Raw genomic sequence first — 21,303 nt, forward strand, 5'->3', positions numbered from 1 at the left:
AGAGCTACAGATCTTATGCTTTACAATAAAAGTCTTGACATGAAAAATTCATTAATAGTACCAATAAGTCCACAAAAATATCTAAACAATATACAATTGCAAACTCAATCTGTCATTATTAAACACAAATACACCAAAAATCTAATCAATATTTACAGGCAGAAAGAAAAAAAGTCCCAAACTATTTGATTTCAGAATGAGGTTAATACTGACATGGGTAACCCTACATACATACAAAATAATGCTTTTCTCTCTAAAAAAATTAAAGTCATAAGAAACCAGTGACTGGTGAAAAATAATGTCTATCCAATTCTTGAACCAATGCATCTATATCTTATTATCGTCAAAAAATATTTCACTTGGTCTGTTATGATGTGAAAATATATCAGCTAATCAACTGTCGTGTTTTGAAGTCAAAGTTTACATATAGTCACCTTAGTAAGCAAACAACAAAGAAGCATGGATATTGAGCACATGTATATTACATGTTAAAATAGAATAATAGTTAACTTCAATGACAGAACAGATTTTCATGAGAAAGGTCATGCTGAGTTCACTGCATACAGAAAATATGTCGACAAATAATTGTCTGGGAAGCCAATTATTAAAAAAAAAAAGTAAATTTCTTATAAATTTGGACAAGCTATAGAATTTTCTTGAGAAAAAAGTATATGTAAATAACTAGCCATTTAGTTATAAAAACATTTGCATATTTTTTTTTTAATTTGAAGTTTCTTAAGACTTTAAGAGCCATGGAACATTTCTCTGATAAAATCAAACTATTAACTTTTCAGAATTTGTATGAGTTGACTATACAGTATTTTTCCAGCATCAATTCCCCAAGTAAAGTCCAAATGATTCCACTTAGGAATTTCTGTACTGTTGTATCTGGTGTGTAGTTGAGTTTTCAAGTAGGACACATCCTGAAAATTACAGAAAAAAAAATCAAATTCTGGTTATACTGATCATTGAATGTACTTCCTTCTTTAAAGATTAAAAATAGAGCAGGAGCCTGTAATACAGTGGTTGTTGGGTCATGTGTGTCATCTTTGTTTTTATGTAAATTGTTTTTTTATAAGTTAGGCAATTTTTCTCCTTTGAATTGTTTTCCTCTTTTTTGGAGACTTTTACAGCTGGCTATACAGTATGTGTTTTTCTCATTGATGAAGGTCATACTGTGGCCTTTATCTATAATTGCTTACTACCACTTCATTTTAACTCTGGTGGTTATTTGTTTTAGAGACAATCATACCAAAATCCTCCTTTTTATAGTACTAGATCACAACCGCGAATTCGCGGGCAAACACAGTTGTAAACTGTTGTAGGATGAATTTTTGTAAAAGATATTATGTCTGGAGAATTTCATAAAAGGTATCAAAAGCCCCCTCACTTTTGTTCCTAAGTCCGTTATCTGTTGCCTTTCTGTTAAATTCAATTATGTTCATGTCTCTGGCCTCAAACCACAATTATTCTACCACTTTGCTACAATGCATTTTCTTTGTAAAAGTCAAATCAAATTATCAAATTAAAAATTTGCACTGCTTCAAACATAAAATAAATTTAACTGCTTATAGACCATTATTATTCAATAAACAAAAATAAATATGCTTCTAGGACAATCCATCAAGGCTTTTTTTTCTTTTGAGAGCCCTATTAACATGCCAATGATAGGATTTGAATCTTGTATAAATGACGAAGGCTAATTTGAGGGGTCACAGGTCGGAGGGGTCCTCATCCAGAAATCCCGGGCTTAAAAACATGAAATCCAGAGGTGCCGAATTTAAAGACATTCATATCCCGACATCCCGAAATTCGATAAAAAAATATTCCCGGATCACGAAATGATCAATCCCGAAATCCCTAGCTTAAAAACACCCGATCCTAACGTCCCGAAAAAGTCCTGCCTCCCTCAAGCCTCCACCCTACTTTCATTTTAGCCAAATCACTACTTTCACTTTCAACAATAAATTTTTATGCTCCATTTAAGGGCATTATGTTTCCTAGTCTGTGCCACCGTTTGTTCGTTTGTTCGTCCGTCCGTCTGTCCGGCTTCAGGTTTAACTTTTTGGTCGAGGTAGTTTTTGATGAAGTTGAAGTTCAATCAACTCGAAACTTAGTAAATAATTATGTTCCCTATGATATAATCTTTCTAATTTTGAATGCCAAATTAGAGATGTTACTCAATTTCACGGTCCACTGAACATAGAAAATGATAGTGCCGATATGGCATCCGTGTGCTATGGACACATTCTTTTTTCCACATGTTTTACTTATTTCAATGATATATGCAACTGGTATGACCCCTTAAATAGTCATTTCAAAGAAAACAGTAGACAGAATTATACAGAAAGTCTCTTTATATCATAGTATTATAATCGTAGCTTACATGTAGATAAACACGAAAAATAATTGTCCTCTCTAAGGAGGTATAATAGTTGTGGTTCTTTCGATCTAAACACCATGATATGGAGAACGCTCTGATTGGCTTATTTATTTTTCATTTTTGTTATCCATCATACGATTGGTTGTAGTTGTGCTTGTTTAAAACCGGAAAACCTATCTATGACCAAAAGTCAGTCATGTGACGGAATCAATATCCGGACACCCTTTTTGTCCTTTTTCACCCAAAATAACTCAATCTGAATAATCATAAGAATGGATGACAAATGCGACTATGCATGTTACCTATAGGACAAAGAGGCATGATGATTAATTTATTGTCAAAGGAAGAGAAGCGACACACAAAATGAGGTCTTCTCGTTTAATAGTATAGATACAAATTTCTCCAGCTGGTAAATAGTTATGAAAAAGCAGGGAGTATTATGTTTTTAGGTCCGTGTCTGTGACAATTTAATGTTAATGCATTTTTGTAAACATGTTCATTATGATGTCAACTTTTAAAGGTATATGCCAAGTTTAGGGTTTTGACTTATATTTCACAGTTCACTGAAGATGGAAATTTGAAAGTTAGGAAATGGTGTCCTTATTTCGACATTTGAGTGTCTGAGTGATAATTTTTTAATGCAACTGTTATTTTTGATTGCTTTAGTAATCATTGCAAATATTTAGGTGCTGCTATGAAGATGAAAATATTCCAAATTCAAATATTTTTTTTTCTTCAGGAAACTCATTCCGAAATTTAACTGGTTTTCAACATTTGAATTCTGAAGTTGATTCCATGCATGATCTCTAAAGTTCACTGATAACCAAATGATGCAAATATTGATTTTTTATTTATTGATTGAAAGGCATCATATAAATCTTTAGTCCAATTGTGAAAAAACACAGACCTATAAACAACTTCATGTTCATGTCATGTGACACAAAAAAACATAGGACATCAGTAAAGACTTGAGGGAGGAAAACACATAAAAAATGAATATTTTGATATTTTGATAGAAATGATCAACAATTTTGAAATTTTGATCACAAATTAAAGTCTTATCAAGAATGTGTCAATAGTACATGGATGTTCTACCTGCACTATCATTTTCTATCTTCAGTTGACTGTCAAATTGGGGGCAAAACTCTAATTTAGCATTAACGTTAGAAAGATCATATCATAGAGAACATATGTACTGAGTTTCAAGTTGATTGGACTTGAACTTCATTAAAAACTACCTTGACCAAAAACCTGAAGCAGGACAGATGGACAAATAGAAGGACAAATGGAGGAACAAACGGACGCACAGACCAAAATCAATATTGCCCCTAAGTTGGGAAGAAAATACTTTATTTGAAGTGTGGATGATGGTTTAAACATAAATATATCCTTTAAAATTTCTATACACAATACATCGTCTTAGATAGCTTCAACTGGTTTATTACGTCTAGAGCAAGTTGTGTAATTTCAGAACTTATTGGAAACAAGAATGTGTCCATAGTACATGGATGCCCCAATCCAACTATTATTTCCTATGTTCAGTGGACCCTGAAATTTGGGTCAAAACTCTAATTTGGCATTAATAAGAAAGATCATATCATAAGGAACATGTGTACTAAGGTTCAAGTTGACAGTACTTCAACTTCATCAAAAACTATCTTGACCAAAATCTTTAAACTGAAGCGGGACAGATGGACGGACCAACAAACGAACAGAATGCCCATTAATGGGGCCAAAAAAAATAGAGATGTACATAATGGCTCCAACTACATGTATGAGTATCTTTATAAACTTTCAGAAAGAGAAAGGGAGTGAAACTCAATAGATAACTTTGTTTACTTGATGAAGAATGGACAATATATGTATAATTCCATGTAATCAAAGTAAATAATTTGTACCTTTGGATCAGCCAACCAATCATTCACTGCTGAATACAAAAGTACAGGTGTCTTCATGTTACCTACATCATACTGGGGTGGTGTTTTCTGAAATAAAATTAATAATTCATTTACATGTATATATTATGTAAGATACATGTTTAAAATATGTGGATCAGATACTTATTGATTATAGTAGGTCATCTCAACAAGATTGATTTTCACACATGAGCTGGTACGGCGAAAGTGAGAAAAACAATGGAGTTGAGATGACCAATGATACTCAGTTTATTGCTATTTTACCTATGACAAAGTTTGTTAATTTCATTGATAAAGGCCATGTGCTCCCTTAGTTTCTAGTGATAATTTTTCATTTCACTCTACTGTGCTGAGAAAGGAAATTATCAGTCAGTAAATCAACAAAAAATTTCTTAAAATAGCAATAAATATATTTTATTTAGGAAATACATTTAAATTTTCTATTAATAATGACTTAAAAAGAAAATATGTTTCTTCTCCCAATTGTGCAAAAGCATTATTTTTTTGGGTACATTTTGTCATAAGAAAAAGAGAATGTATCAAATGGGACACAGTTGCCAAAGCTTATACAATTGAGGCAGTTGTAGCATCAGTTATAAAAGGGTTGGAACAGTTTTTTTTTTATGTGAAGACAAAAAGCTTTATCATTAAATTGGACAGTTAATTAAATAATCTCTACAGGAAGCATTGTCAGTTGCTGTATTGTGGAGCAACATGACAGGTGCCACATGTGGAGCAGGACCTGCTTACCCTTTCAGAGCACTTGAGATTACCCTCAGATTTTGGTGGGGTTGGTGTTGCTTGGTCTATTGTGTCTTGTGTACTATTATATGTCTGTTTGTCTTTGTTTGTTTTTTAGCCATCCAGGCGTTGTCAGAATATTTTCAATCTATGAGTTTTGATGTCCCTATGGTATCTTTTGCCCCTCTTTCAAATATCTTATTTGCAGTTAAGAGTGGAGAAAGTTGGCATTTGAAGATCAAATTTTTACTTCTCTAACCTGGCCATAGTGCTGTTTGTTTCCAACAGGGCCATAATCATACTTCTGGTACTTTCCTGACTTTATTGCCTGAAATGCAGTTCATATAAAATATTTATTAAGGATAAAAAAAAACGCAACAATAAAACATTGACAAACCAATACTAGGTTTAGTTGACATGAAAATAAAATATGACTGCAGCTTTCATAATTTTGCTAAAATTTCTTAAACATCAAGTTGAAAAAAATAAAACTGTGAAGTTTTAGATATGACCAGGGTTAATAAAAAAATATAACAAAACTGATAAATATATAAAAATATTATTTTCAGACAACACAGACCAACAAATGTACAGAGAAAGAGGGCTATTTTACAAATGTATTTAGTATAACTGATGAGCTTCACTGGACAAGCACCTTTAGAAGTAAAATTCAAGGTTTACTTCTTTATGAGATAGTCATTGAAATGTTTCAATGGTCACCTATTTTATCGGACAGTCATTAAAGCATTTTACTCATACCTGTGAATAATGTATCATATTTTTGACTGATGTTCCTGCAGGACTATGGCCGACATATACTGGTAGTCTGGACTGAAAAGTTACACAACAATATCAATCTAACAATAAATATATATATTTAAATTTTTCTTCAAAATTGGTATAAAAGTTTTATAAATTATGTTTCAAGGAGGAACCTGAGTCAATCCAAATATTAACAGAAAATAAATATTAAAGATAAAAAAAATAATAATTAACTCAGAGGAAAATTCCTAACTGAAGTCTCTAAGCATATGACAAAATCAAAAGCTCAAACACATCAATTGAATGGATATTGACTGTCATATTTCTGACTTTACTGTATGTACCTGATTTAGATTTTTGTAATCATAACCACAGAGAAGAAATAATACATTGGTACAGATTGGTAGGGTCAATTTGTCTCTACAAGCTGTTAAAGCCATCAACTTGAAGAACCAATTAGAAGGCAGAAAATCCTTGTCTCCAAATACATCATAGTAAACCTATAAAATAAAAGTTTTTTTTCATAATATGGCCATGAACAATATAGTTTCACTATTCAGGTATGGCAATACACATAAAAACATATGCTTTTTTTAATATATGAGTATACATATTTATAACCCTGAGAGAGGAAAAGATTTAGGAATGCAAGATTACTGATCACTGATTTTGTACTTACCATAGGCAATATGGTGGGTGCTACTAGTGGAGCAAGATCTGCTTACTTCTCTGGAGCACCTGAAATCACCCCTCATTTTTTGTGGGTGCTCAGCCTTTAGTTTTCTAAGCATTTTTTGTGATGTTAATTTTTAGTTGTTTATCCTCTTTTGCCAAGAATCTTGTCAGTTTCTATTCACCTTATGAGTTTAAAATGGACCTGTGATATCCCTGGCTTTTTATTCAAATAATTTTACTGTTAATGGCTTAAATCTACAGACCAATGTGTAAATTCAAGTCTTGAATGTTAAGTATTAAAATAAAAACATTTGTATTGAACTTATTTGCCAACCTGTGCAGGCCAATGAGCCAGTATCTTCAGTGGAGTTTCAGTATGTCCTAAATAGGCTACTGGTGCTAATGCTATAAAAAGCTTCACCTGAAAAAATAAATAAATTCAGTAAATTCAAAAAATTTTGCATACATGTTTTTTTTAACTGTTGAAAAATGGACAAAGAAGTGAGTTACAATTATAATGATATTATGAAATGCTGCATAGAAATAATGTTATAAAATTTAAAATGTAATTATTTGAGCAAAACAAGGTCCAGCATTTTCCCCAATAATAAAAATATTGCATCATTCTAGAATACAACCAGGAAAGATGGATGTTACCTAGACCCAATATTGCTATAACGTATTAGAAAATGTGATTTGCCATAAGATTTCAATATGTGCTACAAATGCCGCCTTGTCTGCCAGCTATTCAATATCAAATAAAGAGTGTTTTTTGTAAAATACTTGTCTTCCAATCCTTAATACCCAAAACAAAAAAAAAGTTTCCATGTACTTTCAGTGGAGATTTTGTAAATGGCCACATCAGAGTGAAAGATAGTCATTGGTGGCCATGTTTTACAGTTTATTGGAAGCCAACAAGGATTATTTGCAAAAGACCTTCCATGATTCAATCATGCCAAGTTTGTCTAAAATTCGAAAGGAGTTTCATGTTTTTGTGACAAGTTTACTGATAACACTAAGTGATGACAAAAGTTCACACGGACTTTAAAGCTAGATCTGGTCTTAAAATTAAAGGTTCATTTAGCATAATAATTGTCTATTAAAGACTCAATAATTTAATTTTGAACAAGGTTTACTTTAAGGCTTACATCGGCTTGTTAAAGTTCCTTCTCTTTCAGAGCAGTGGTGTACATTAAATTGGTATTAACTTATGTTATGGTAGTTGTTGTTTGTTGCTGTGTATCTATTTGTTTTTCGTTTATTGTTTGGTACATAAATCAGGCAGTTTTCTTTCTCGTTTGAATTGTTTTAAATTCATCATTTCGGGGCCTTTAATAGCTAACCGTGCAGTATGGGTTTTGCTCTTGTTGAAGGCATTATAGTGACCTACAGTTGTTAACTTCTATGTAATTTTAGTCTTTGGTGGAGAGTCTCATTGACAATCATACCACATCTTCTTATCTTACATAGTTGCGTAACTATACTTCATTTCCTTGACTAATTTTTGCTTTCTATTATTTATTACCTTTTTAGCAATTTGTTGATTCTGTGAAAAGGCTGAGAAACCAATGAGAGTTCCTTGGGAATGTCCAATATAATACAATTGTTGTTGGCCTGTTGTATTTATGATATAATCAATGGCTGCTGGAATATCATATTGGGCCATTTCATCCCAACTAAAAGTTTTTAAAATTAATCACTTTTTTATATGTGAGTAAAAAACGTTCAGTATAATTATTAACAGTTTATTTTTGCACTTCATGATAATCCATATTTAGGTGATGTTTATGTAATGGCCCAGTCTTTCAGAATTTTATGAAATTTTGTATGCATTTAGACCTCATTTAACTGCTTCAGAATATTTTAAAAATATGTATCATTAATTTTTTACAAATCAGGTAAAAAAGTGTGAAATAGATCTAAAAATTGTTCCCTTGTGTAAATATGTCTTATGATTGAGTTAAGCCATTCAATTGATAATTCCTAGTGTGTCAATCTATGTTGTGATGTTACACTATTGTTTTCAGATAAGGGTAAGGTTTGGTGCCATAAAATCATGTAATCCCGCTGCAATTGTTTGCACCTGTCCTAAGTCTGGTATCTAATGTTCAGTAGTTGTCTTTTGTTGATGTGGTTCATAAGTGTTTCTAGTTTCTTGCTTTTTATATAGATGAGAACATTGGTTTTCACGTTTGAATGGTTTTACACTAGTAATTTTCGGGGCCCTTTATAGCTTGCTGTGCAGTGTAATCCAAGGCTCCATGTTGAAGACCGTACTTTGACCTATAATGGTTTACTTTTATAAACTGTGACTTGGATAGAGAGTTGTCTCATTGGCACTCATACCACATCCTCTTATATCTATAAAGAACATGTAAAAAGAAACAGAGAAAACAAAGATGCATGAAAATGAGATAGTTATCATCTCTATATCTTGCATTCTTTGACACTTGGTGTAGGTGAGACATAACTTGTATTTTTATTGTTTTCACAACTTTGAAGTTTATTTACCTCCAATCCCAAAACTTTGGATTTTTAGGAAATAGTGTCTTGTGTCTTCTGGAATAGGTGTTTCCACGAGAATTGCCCAGCCAAACATCAAATCCAGCATCTGCTAGCAGAAAAGCTGAAAATATTCTATAACATTAATCTAATATATAAATCAAATCAATCAAATCAAATAATTTTATTGGTGTAAATTCCTATACAAAAATGATACCAGCCGACATTTACAAAATACAAATACAAAAATAAACAAACAAACAAACAAATAAACCAACCAAACATATTTTCTCAATGATCATGATAAGAGATACATATTTTATATTTACATTGCGTGGAGGTGTTATTCATACAATATTATTAATCCAAGCTGTTACAATCAGCTTTAATAAGTACTATACAAGAGGCTCTCAAGAGCCTGAATCGCTCACCTTGATTCTTTTGGTTAAATCTCTCATCAATGATTATTTTGGCTTTTCAATTTATTTAAATGTTTTTTGGATCGTCCTATTTTCTTCAAAAGCCAAAAAAAATAATCATTTTCTCCTATGTTCTATTTTAGCCATAGGAGCTATGTTTCTTGACATACAAGGAAATAAAATATAAAATTTATACTAGATACTCTGAAACTCATTTAGCCTAAGTTTGGCTGAAATTGATACAGCAGTTTCAAAGGAAAAGATTTTTTAAAGTAAGTCAACATGATGAACAAATTGTGAAAAAAGTCTTTAAAGGGCAATAACTCCTTAAGTGGTCAATTGACAATTTTGGTCAATTTGACTTAATTGAAGATCTTACTTTGCTGAACATTATTGCAGTTTACAGTTTATTTCTATCTATAATTACATTCAAGATAATAAACAAAAACAGCAAAATTTCCTTAAAATTATCAATTCAGGGGCAGCAACCCAACAACAGGTTGTCTGATTCATCTGAAAATTTCAGGGCAGATAGATCTTGACCTGATAAACAATATTACCAAACGTCAGATTTGCTCTAAATGCTTTGGTTTTTGAGTTATAAGCCAAAAACTTCATTTGACCCCTATGTTCTATTTTTAGCAATGGCAACCATGTTTGTTGATAGATCATAACTTCGGATACAATTTACAAACTAGATACCCTAAGGAACATTCAGTTAAAGTTTGGAAGTATTTGGCCCAGTAGTTTCAGAGGAGAAGATTTTTGTAAAAGATTTCTAAGATTTACGAAAAATGGTTAAAAATTGACTATAAAGGGCAATAACTCCTAAAGGGGTCAACTGACCATTTCCGTCATGTTGACTTATTTGTAAATCTTACTTTGCTGAACATTATTGCTGTTTACAGTTTATCTCTATCTATAATAATATTCAAGATAATAAACAAAAACAGCAAAATTTCTTTAAAATTACCAATTCAGGGGCAGTAACCCAACAACAGGTTGTCTGATTCATCTGAAAATTTCAGGGCAGATAGATCTTGACCTGATAAACAATATTATCCCATGTCAGATTTGCTCTAAATGCTTTGGTTTTTGAGTTATAAGCCAAAAACTGCATTTGACCCCTATGTTCTATTTTTAGCAATGGCGACCATGTTTGTTGATAGATCACAACTTCGAATACAGTTTACAAACTAGATACCCTAAGGAACATTCAGTTAAAGTTTGGAAGTATTTGGCCCAGTAGTTTCAGAGGAGAAGATTTTTGTAAAAGATTACTAAGATTTACGAAAAATGGTTAAAAATTGACTATAAAGGGCAATAACTCCTAAAGGGGTCAACTGACCATTTCCGTCATGTTGACTTATTTGTAAATCTTACTTTGCTGAACATTATTCCTGTTTACAGTTTATCTCTATCTATAATAATATTCAAGATAATAACCAAAAAGAGCAAAATTTCCTTAAAATTACCAATTCAGGGGCAGCAACCCAACAACAGGTTGTCTGATTCATCTGAAAATTTCAGGGCAGATAGATCTTGACCTGATAAACAATATTATCCCATGTCAGATTTGCTCTAAATGCTTTGGTTTTTGAGTTATAAGCCAAAAACTGCATTTGACCCCTATGTTCTATTTTTAGCAATGGCGACCATGTTTGTTGATAGATCATAACTTCGGATACAATTTACAAACTAGATACCCTAAGAAACATTCAATTAAAGTTTGGAAGTATTTGGCCCAGTAGTTTCAGAGGAGAAGATTTTTGTAAAAGATTACTAAGATTTACGAAAAATGGTTAAAAATTGACTATAAAGGGCAATAACTCCTAAAGGGGTCAACTGACCATTTCCATCATGTTGACTTTTTTGTAAATCTTACTTTGCTGAACATTATTCCTGTTTACAGTTTATCTCTATCTATAATAATATTCAAGATAATAACCAAAAACAGCAAAATTTCCTTAAAATTACCAATTCAGGGGCAGCAACCCAACAACGGGTTGTCCGATTCATCTGAAAATTTCAGGGCAGATAGATCTTGACCTGATAAACAATATTACCAAACGTCAGATTTGCTCTAAATGCTTTGGTTTTTGAGTTATAAGCCAAAAACTTCATTTGACCCCTATGTTCTATTTTTAGCAATGGCGACCATGTTTGTTGATAGATCATAACTTCGGATACAATTTACAAACTAGATACCCTAAGGAACATTCAGTTAAAGTTTGGAAGTATTTGGCCCAGTAGTTTCAGAGGAGAAGATTTTTGTAAAAGATTACTAAGATTTACGAAAAATGGTTAAAAATTGACTATAAAGGGCAATAACTCCTAAAGGGGTCAACTGACCATTTCCGTCATGTTGACTTATTTGTAAATCTTACTTTGCTGAACATTATTCCTCTTTACAGTTTATCTCTATCTATAATAATATTCAAGATAATAACCAAAAACAGCAAAATTTCCTTAAAATTACCAATTCAGGGGCAGCAACCCAACAAGTGGTTGTCTGATTCATCTGAAAATTTCAGGGCAGATAGATCTTGACCTGATAAACAATATTACCCCGTCAGATTTGCTCTAAATGCTTTGGTTTTTGAGTTATAAGCCAAAAACTGCATTTGACCCCTATGTTCTATTTTTAGCAATGGCGACCATGTTTGTTGATAGATCATAACTTCGGATACAATTTACAAACTAGATACCCTAAGGAACATTCAATTAAAGTTTGGAAGTATTTGGCCCAGTAGTTTCAGAGGAGAAGATTTTTGTAAAAGATTACTAAGATTTACGAAAAATGGTTAAAAATTGACTATAAAGGGCAATAACTCCTAAAGGGGTCAACTGACCATTTCCATCATGTTGACTTATTTGTAAATCTTACTTTGCTGAACATTATTCCTGTTTACAGTTTATCTCTATCTATAATAATATTCAAGATAATAACCAAAAACAGCAAAATTTCCTTAAAATCACCAATTCAGGGGCAGCAACCCAACAACGGGTTGTCCGATTCATCTGAAAATTTCAGGGCAGATAGATCTTGACCTGATAAACAATATTACCCCTGTCAGATTTGCTCTAAATGCTTTGGTTTTTGAGTTATAAGCCAAAAACTGCATTTGACCCCTATGTTCTATTTTTAGCAATGGCGACCATGTTTGTTGATAGATCCAAACTTCGGATACAATTTATAAATTAGATACCCTAAGGAACATTCAGTTAAAGTTTGAAGGTATTTGGCCCAGTAGTTTCAGAGGAGAAGATTCTTGAAATAGTTTACGACGACGACAGACGACGACAGACGACGACAGACGACGACAGACGACGGACGACGACGGACGCCAAGTGATGGCATAAGTTCACTTGTCCCTTCGGGACAGGTGAGCTAAAAAGCTCTTAACAACATTATGTTTGCTTTAAATGAATGTTCAAATCATACATATCGCTTATTCCAGCTACACTTACAGTACTAATGTCCATATCATTACTTTTCAAAATGAAACTAAACTTGTCTTATTCACACATATTAACAAAAGATGGAACTATATCACTTAAATTACTAAAAAGTACATTTCTATTAAGTTCTAACGCTTTACATTGAATGAGAAAATGGAACTCATCTTCAATTCCATCCTTACAAATTGGACAAATTCTCTGTTCTAAAGGTGTTCTAGTATATCTACCAACTTCTATTAGTAATTTACTATTACTAATTCTGATTTTTACCATTTTAGAAATAACACTTTTGTTAAGGTCCAGTAGAAGATATTTTTCTAATTCAAAATTATTTTTAACTTTGCGATATGTTCTTAGTTTATTACCATGACTATTACCATTATTAGAGTCACAAAAAAGAGCTTGTTTCCAGTATTTTATGAATTCCTCTTCTAATTTCTTTTGAAATGAAACAAGAGGTTCTCAAGAGCCTGAATCGCTCACCTTAAATTTTTTGCTTAAATCTTCCATCAATGATTATTTTGGGTTTTCAATTTATATAAATGGTTCTTCGATTCTGTCATATCTTCTTCAAAAGCAAAAACAAGAGTCGACACACTGAAATGTCTCGTTTGTCTCGTGTTCATAATATAATTTATGATGAAAGTATAAAAAAACATTGTATACCCCAAGCATTACATTATTGCTGTTTACAGTTTATCTACATCTATAATAATATTCAAGATAATAACCAAAAACAGCAAAATTTCCTTAAAATTACCAATTCAGGGGTGGCAACCCAACAACGGGTTGTCCGATTCATCTGAAAATTTCAGGGCAGATAGATCTTGACCTGACCCGTCAGATTTGCTCTAAATGCTTTGGTTTTTGAGTTATAAGCTAAAAACTGCATTTTACCCCTATGTTCTATTTTTAGCCATGGCGGCCATCTTGGTTGGTTAGCCGGGTCACCAGACACAATTTTTAAACTAGATACCCTAATAATGATTTTGGCCATGTTTGGTTAAATTTGGCCCAGTAGTTTCAGAGAAGATTTTTGTAAAAGATAACTAAGATTTACGGAAAATGGTTAAAAATTGACTATAAAGGGCCATAACTCCTAAAGGGGTCAACTGACCATTTCGGTCATGTTGACTTATTTGTAAATCTTACTTTGCTGAACATTTTTGCTGTTTACAGTTTATCTCTATCTATAATAATATTCATGATAATAACCAAAAACAGCAAAATTTCCTTAAAATAACCAATTCAGAGGCAGCAACCTAACAATCGGTTGTCTGATTCATCTGAAAATTTCAGGGCAGATAGATCTTGACCTGATAAACCATTTAACCTCATGTCAGATTTGCTCTAAATGCTTTGGTTTTTGAGTTATAAGCCAAAAACTGATTTTACCCCCATGTTCTATTTTTAGCCATGGTGGCCATCTTGGTTGGTTGGCCGGGTCACGGGACACAATTTTTAAACTAGTTACCCCAATGATGATTGTTGCCAAGTTTGGTTCAATTTGGCCCAGTAGTTTCAGAGGAGAAGATTTTTGTAAAAGATAACTAAGATTTACGGAAAATGGTAAAAAATTAACTATAAAGGGCCATAACTCCTAAAGGGGTCAACTGACCATTTCGGTCATGTTGACTTATTTGTAAATCTTACTTTGCTGAACATTTTTGCTGTTTACAGTTTATCTCTATAATAATATTCATGATAATAACCAAAAACAGCAAAATTTCCTTAAAATTACCAATTCAGGGGCAGTAACCTAACAACGGGTTGTCCGATTCATCTGAAAATTTCAGGGCAGATAGATCTTGACCTGATAAACAATTTTACCCTGTCAGATTTGCTCTAAATGCTTTGGTTTTTGAGTTATAAGCTAAAAACTGCATTTTACCCCTATGTTCTATTTCTAGCCATGGCGGCCATGTTTTTTGATGAAATGGGAATTAAAACACAAACTTTATTCTAGATACCCTAGGAATCAATCAGATGATTTTTGGTTTGAATTGGTTCCGTAGTTTCAGAGGAGAAGATCTTTGAAATGGTTTACGACGGACGGACGACGACGGACGCCAAGTGATGGCAAAAGCTCACATTTCCTTTTGGAAAGGTGAGCTAAAAAGTAATTTTTTCTTTGACATAGTATTTTGATTTTCCCAGACATGCTGAAAACCAAGTTTACCTAATAACACTTTTAATTTACTACAAAAACCATTAGGAAAGTTTAAGTTTTCATTGTATGCTTTCTTTACCATACTCTCACTGTCCATATTAATGATATGAAGCCAGAAGTTAATTGTATTTTTAAGGACTGACAATGAAAGTGGGAATAAACCTAATTCAGAAAGTACAGCATTATTAACAGCACCTTTATTTACACCTAATAAAAATTTAGCAAATTTTATTTGAATTTTATTCGGACTGAAGTTTGCATAGTTTGACTCGATGGTAGTATTTTGTTTCACTAAACTAATAGTAGCCCAAACTTCACTGCTATATAACAGAATAGGTTTAACGCATGAATCAAAAAGCTTTAAATGTGGTAGTAAATTCATCTTTTCAGAAAATAATAGTTTTCTAATACAAAATATAGCTTTACTAGCCTTTTTACATAACTGATCAATTGCTGTGGTAAAAGATCCAGATGGTTTAAAAATTAAACCTAGATACTTGTATTCATCAGTTAACTCTAGTAATTTTCCATTATAATAGAATTTGTGCTTTTTAATAATTTTCCCTGCTTTATTGAATATTACAATTTTGGTTTTATTAAGATTTACAGATAGATTCCATTTTTCACAAAATAAATTTAATTTATCTAAAGCATTTTGTAGGCCAGATGCAGATTCTGATATTACTACTAAATCATCTGCATAGAGAAGACAAGACACTTGTTTATTATCAAGGCATGCCGGATCACATTTGTAATCAAACATTTCAACCAGTTCATTTATACACAATGAAAATAATGTAGGGCTTAATATACAACCCTGTTTTAATCCTACACATGAGGGAAACGTTTGTGTTAGTCCCTCTTTTAATTTTACACAGAAAGATACATCTTTGTACATATCTTTTAAAATATTGAAAAAAAAACCTTTTATATTATATTTTAGTAACTTATGAAAAAGCCCATCTCTATTGATTGTGTCAAACGCTTTTCTTAGATCTACAAAGCAAGTGTAGAGATGTTTAGATTTTTTAAAGGTCTTGTCAATCAGAGTTTTTAATGTTAAAATGTGGTCACTTGTTCTGCTATTTTTCCTGAAGCCTATTTGCTCCTTATGTAATATACTGTTAGTTTCTAGAAAGTTGTCTAATCTGGTAGATAATATTTTTAAGAAAAATTTACCTAAACAGCTCGAAAGAGCTATACCCCTGTAGTTTGAAGGATCATTAAAACACCCTCCTTTAAAAATAGGCTTAATTATGTTTTCTCTCCATACAGAAGAAAAGATTCCACTTTTAAATATCAAATTAAAAATCAACACATATGTTTCAACTAATTTACCACATGACACTCTAATCATTTCATTTGTTATACCATCACAACCAGCAGACTTTTTTAACTTTAAGTCTTTTACAACCTTTAACACCTCCTCCACAGTAATATTATTATTCAAACAATCATTATTACAATCAATACTACTAATGTTTTCATCAAAATTATTACAATGTTGAAAATTCATTAAATCTTTCAAATACTTAAACCATTCATCATGAGAAATATTGGAACTAGGGTCTTCCTTTGTTTTCTCCTTTAATAAATTTACAGATTTCCAAAATTCAGCAGGGTTTTTCTCAGATAGGTCAAGTATATTTTTTAATATTTCATTTTTATAGACCCGATGTTTTTTACGTACAAGCTTGTTGAAGTTTTTTCTCTCCGTAAAACTTTTTAATCTCAAACTGGATAAATGATTTGAAGTATATAAAAAAAATTAAAAAGTGACATTTCCTTTTCTGAGGAGATTTTTTTATATATTTTGATCCAAGCATACTTGTGCTAGTCCATGACATGTAAAACATGCCTTAAATATGACAATTAAAGAATCTGCAAATAAAAAAAGATTTAAAGTTTAAAAATCAAAGTCTGGACAACTGTTTGATAATCAGAATGACTCATCAACAGACATAGTTAACATTTATAAATAATAATGAAAAAGGAATGAAAAAAAGTATTCTTGCTATGACTTAAATGAAGTAAAGAAAGGAATTAAAAGTACCTAAGCTGTCTTTTACAATATTTGTAACCCACAAAGTAGAGTCACAAAGCAATCCATGTTGTAAATACACTACAGGCCTTGGTCCATTTCTTACTCGACCATGAGCTCCATGTGGTATTCTCTGTATCCCCAGAATAAAGCCATCAGCTGTGGTTACTGTGTGATCTTGACAAGGATAGCCTTTACTTGTGATCAGCTGTGTCTGAAACAAACAGTCCTCAAAATACAGTTTTTTTATACTCACTAAATTGATGCAGAAAGGTAATTTTCCCCATAAATTCACTTTTATGCTCTGTATTTATTCTACATAAATTTAAAAAATATATATACTTAACAGATAACTGACCAACTAATCAGTCTTTAAATTTCGCTATCTTTACAAATAATTGTATTGAGTTATATGTAATCTGAATACGTTAGTCAAATAGTGATGTCATTGTTACAATAGATTAACTGTTTCCTGCCATATTGCATTGTAAAATAGCAATACACAATCAGTCCAGTTCTTTCCTAAAAACAGCAAGTTTTGGAACAGATGGCAATTAATATATATGACTGTTTATCTAAATAAAAAAAATAAGTGATTTGTTGCACTATTTAGAGTTTCAAAAAATATCAAATATTTGTTTTTGTTCGATTAAATTTTTTACTTAACCATAAGTTGCGATCTCTTAAAAGTTTTTTTTTGTAAAGTAGTGTTAATGATTTATTTTTTTTACTTTTAGCAAGAAAACAAGGGGAGATAACTCTTATAGAAAATATTTCATAAAGGAATGTTTCAGCAAGAAAACAAATTTCAATGACATCATTCTTTCTGTTTATTTTTTAAAACATATTACGATACCTATCTTTTAAAAAAATAAATTACACATTGTAATTCTATATATCTCTTTACTACATTTGTACTATACAAAACCTTGCTCACAAATGTCTATTTATTTACAAATAAGTGTTTCTTCATCAATATTACAATAATTTAATCAAAATTGAACTGTTTTGCTTGACCAATAGATTGAAAAATTACATATGTCACCCATACTTTTGATTTTATTTTTGAAAAAAAGAGCATGCCACATTTCGTCAAAGTAAATCGTCATCATTACTTGTACTTTTCAGACTACACGAATGAATTTTATTTTTACAGGACATTCGGTCTGGTAAGCATCCTAGCTTTACCAGACCGAATAAAATTTTACCAGACCAATTTTTTTTACATCTAATTGTATATTATCCGACAAAAAACAACAAACATATGACATATGCCCTACTCCTCCCCAAAATGCACAAATTAAAACAAAATGATGTAACAAGAGGGTATATTGTTATGAAAGTTGTGCACAATTGCTTGAATGCATTTCAGTGAAGAGTAATGTCCCATTTTATTGGATTTTGACAATGTTTGTGGACTAAAAATAATTTAGAGTTTATGTATAAAATATTATTTCCTGTTTCTTCTTTCTTTTTCATATATCTTTTGGTTTTCAATTCTAGTGTTTATATTTCATAGCTAAATTTTGTGATCTGCTTGGATTTTTATTCAATTATTGTATTTAATCGGTAAACCCGGAATTATCCTTAGTTTCTTCTTTATTCTTTCCTCCACTATCTGGAGTACCACTACTTTTGTAGTGTAGCACGATAAGCAACTGATTGGTACATGTACTATAAGCAACTGTGTGCATGTGCAGGAATATTTTACAGTGAATATGATCGGTGCACAAACCAGTATTATTTCGCCTAAGATTAATTGTTCAAGATACTGGTGTATAGGATATCATCACAGCCTGGCGTACCCACCACCAATTTACAACGCAACGGCAGTTGGTCTTATCCAAAATGAGCTAAGGCTGCTGGGTGCTCAATTAAATCCTTATCCGTTCCCAGAATCTGATCCGGTTTTATTTACATTTCCGGTTGTGCCAATGATGGCATTCATTGTTGTTTTTGACAGTCAGATATGTTTTTACACATTACACATTACTGGTTGGCGATGTTCGACATAAAGCTAGCGGTTGAACAAAATAAACATCGCTGTGATGAATAATAAAGATGAAAATGAATTTGAGATCGTTTGGCAATTTTGCTAGAATGTTAGAAAAATCCATGAAAAAAAACACCGGACGTTCGGACCAGAATTCAACAAAATTTTACCAGACCGATCCATTATTCACCGGATTTGTCCGACGGTCCGACGAATTTCATGTAGTCCGACTTTTAGGGAAATCTTGCAGCTGGTACAATATTTTTGCACTCATTTTTTACTTTAAATATCTAATTAGTAATTGTAGATCTGTATTTCTGCTGTTTAGTCAAATTTGTTTTATATAAGAAAACATCAAAGCCAATCATATTCTAACAGAACCAGTTTTTACAACTGTTGTTTATAAGTTTTGTTAAATCAGTGCTGAAGTTTGACTTAGCATGATACACTTAAACTTGCTAATTGGAACATGTATACACCTCTATCTCTAATTGTTCCCCATTATTGGACATCACAAAGGTTTCCCAAAAATTTGGTCTTCATAATACAAAATATCCGACGCCAAGATGGCACGAATTGAAAAGTAATTGTTGTACGACGTCAATAGTTCAAGCAGGGTAGATTCTTGTGTCAACCAGGATGGATTCCCAAACAGCAATATGTTGTATTCATCAGGCTTAGTTAGTCCTATAATATAAGACTTTGACTGGCGAAAGTTCATTTCATTAATTTACATTCAATTTTTTTTCTGGATATTTCTTTTTTTACTATCAATGATCTAGGACGTATAACTAACATGTAATATATGTCCTTGCAATGATGAACCATTCAACAATTGAACATTGATAGTAAAAAAAAAATATCATTAAAAAAACTTTGAATGTAAATGATGTGAACATTCAGTCTTGTACACCTAATAACTAGTCCTAGCTGACCTGAACACTTGAACTTTTGACGTCATACAACAATCACTTTTCCATGTGGCATCTGATATTTTGTTTTATGATGTCAAAATTTTATGGCAATATGATATCCAGTAATGGCGGACAAATAGCGATAATAAGGTGTATTATTTATAGAACTATAATCATGATAATAGGCTAAATCAGTGTGCAAGCTGGAACTTTGATCGTCCTTGATATGTATGATATATTTGCCACTGGACGTTAAGTAACGAACAATCAATCACAGCTTTGAATGTAAGTGAGTGTACATAAACAGATAAACACAGGTTTAATTTTCGGTTATAAACAAATTCTTACAATGTTGCGAAATACATCAGGATCAACTGCATGACAGTGCATCACTTGAATGAAGACAACAACACAAACAACAAAAGAAAAGCCAACTTTCAGAAGCATAATGTTTGTAAATGTTTTCTTTTCCAAACATTTCCTCATTCAGCATTCATTTCCCATTTCAAAGTCCATTTTGCAGACAACACAAGGGAGTTAATCGTGAACTGATATTAAAAGAGAAAATCGGAATCGGAATATCGTAAAATATCCGTAATTTATGGTCAACGACATAACAAAATCACAAAAACCAACAACTAGTACAGTTGTGAAACTATAATGAAATGCTGTAAACCATTAACCAGTCATTAAGCATATTAGATCATATAACTAGATTAATTCATCTATCGAAACATGGTTTTCCCCCTGATAAGCTAACTTGAGGAGGCACTGCATGATACAGCAATGATTAGTACTTGACGTGTGATCATTTCCTAAAAATTACTTCATTCCTGTCAGTTTATCCAATCTAAAAATTTATTATTAATAGTTTTTCCGACAACATCTTTGGTCAATTTTTAATCAGTAAAATTGAGAATGGAAATCGGGGGAATGTGTCAAAGAGACAACAACCCGACTTTAGCAAGAGCAGACCTGGGAGCAGACAACAGCCTATAATTGCATGCAGGAATGAATACGACTGTCAAACAAATCCATTAAAACTCTTAGAAGATTTATTAGAAACGTGCTTGGAAATGTATAAGGTTAGGCATGGCTGAAATAAATATCCTTGCCTTTGACAGGATGAAAAAAAAATATTCTTCACTGACAGAAAATGCCAGAAACAGTTGTGTCATAAAAGTGAAAATACGGGGCAAATCATTATGTGTGGCACACAAATGAAAATAAAAAGTCATGCCACCAAAAAAATCAAATGGTCCTTCACTAATGAATATTCAGCAGCTTTTCTCATTGAAAAGCGTTTGACTGCCTACCCAATGTCA

The 21,303-nt window shown here is 32.0% G+C and overlaps 1 protein-coding gene across 1 annotated transcript; it reads right to left on the reverse strand.

Annotated features, from left to right (window-relative positions):
- Positions 1-549: 549 nt before the first annotated feature.
- On the reverse strand, positions 550-20,517 carry LOC143047783 (lysosomal acid lipase/cholesteryl ester hydrolase-like). Its single transcript, XM_076221040.1, has 10 exons — positions 20,327-20,517; positions 17,084-17,285; positions 8,989-9,103; positions 8,003-8,153; positions 6,812-6,898; positions 6,147-6,302; positions 5,800-5,871; positions 5,300-5,368; positions 4,282-4,368; positions 550-923 (listed from the first exon to the last, which is right to left on the reverse strand). Exons 1-10 carry the CDS (start codon positions 20,462-20,464, stop codon positions 783-785), a joined length of 1,218 nt encoding a protein of 405 aa, XP_076077155.1. The 5' UTR covers positions 20,465-20,517; the 3' UTR covers positions 550-782.
- Between the last annotated feature and the right edge of the window lie 786 nt (positions 20,518-21,303).

This window comes from Mytilus galloprovincialis, chromosome 10, assembly GCF_965363235.1.
Source record: "Mytilus galloprovincialis chromosome 10, xbMytGall1.hap1.1, whole genome shotgun sequence".
Taxonomy (NCBI): domain Eukaryota; kingdom Metazoa; phylum Mollusca; class Bivalvia; order Mytilida; family Mytilidae; genus Mytilus; species Mytilus galloprovincialis.

Bases quoted from the DNA above. Each gene is read 5' to 3' on its own strand.
- LOC143047783 (XM_076221040.1), bottom strand. From the start codon at position 20,464: ATGAGGAAATGTTTGGAAAAGAAAACATTTACAAACATTATGCTTCTG. The intron at 17,286-20,326 runs GTAAGAATTTGT...TGTTTGTTTCAG, and splicing joins CTGATGTATTTCGCAACATT to ACACAGCTGATCACAAGTAA. The intron at 6,303-6,811 runs GTTGGCAAATAA...TTTATTTTATAG, and splicing joins TGGCTCATTGGCCTGCACAG to GTTTACTATGATGTATTTGG.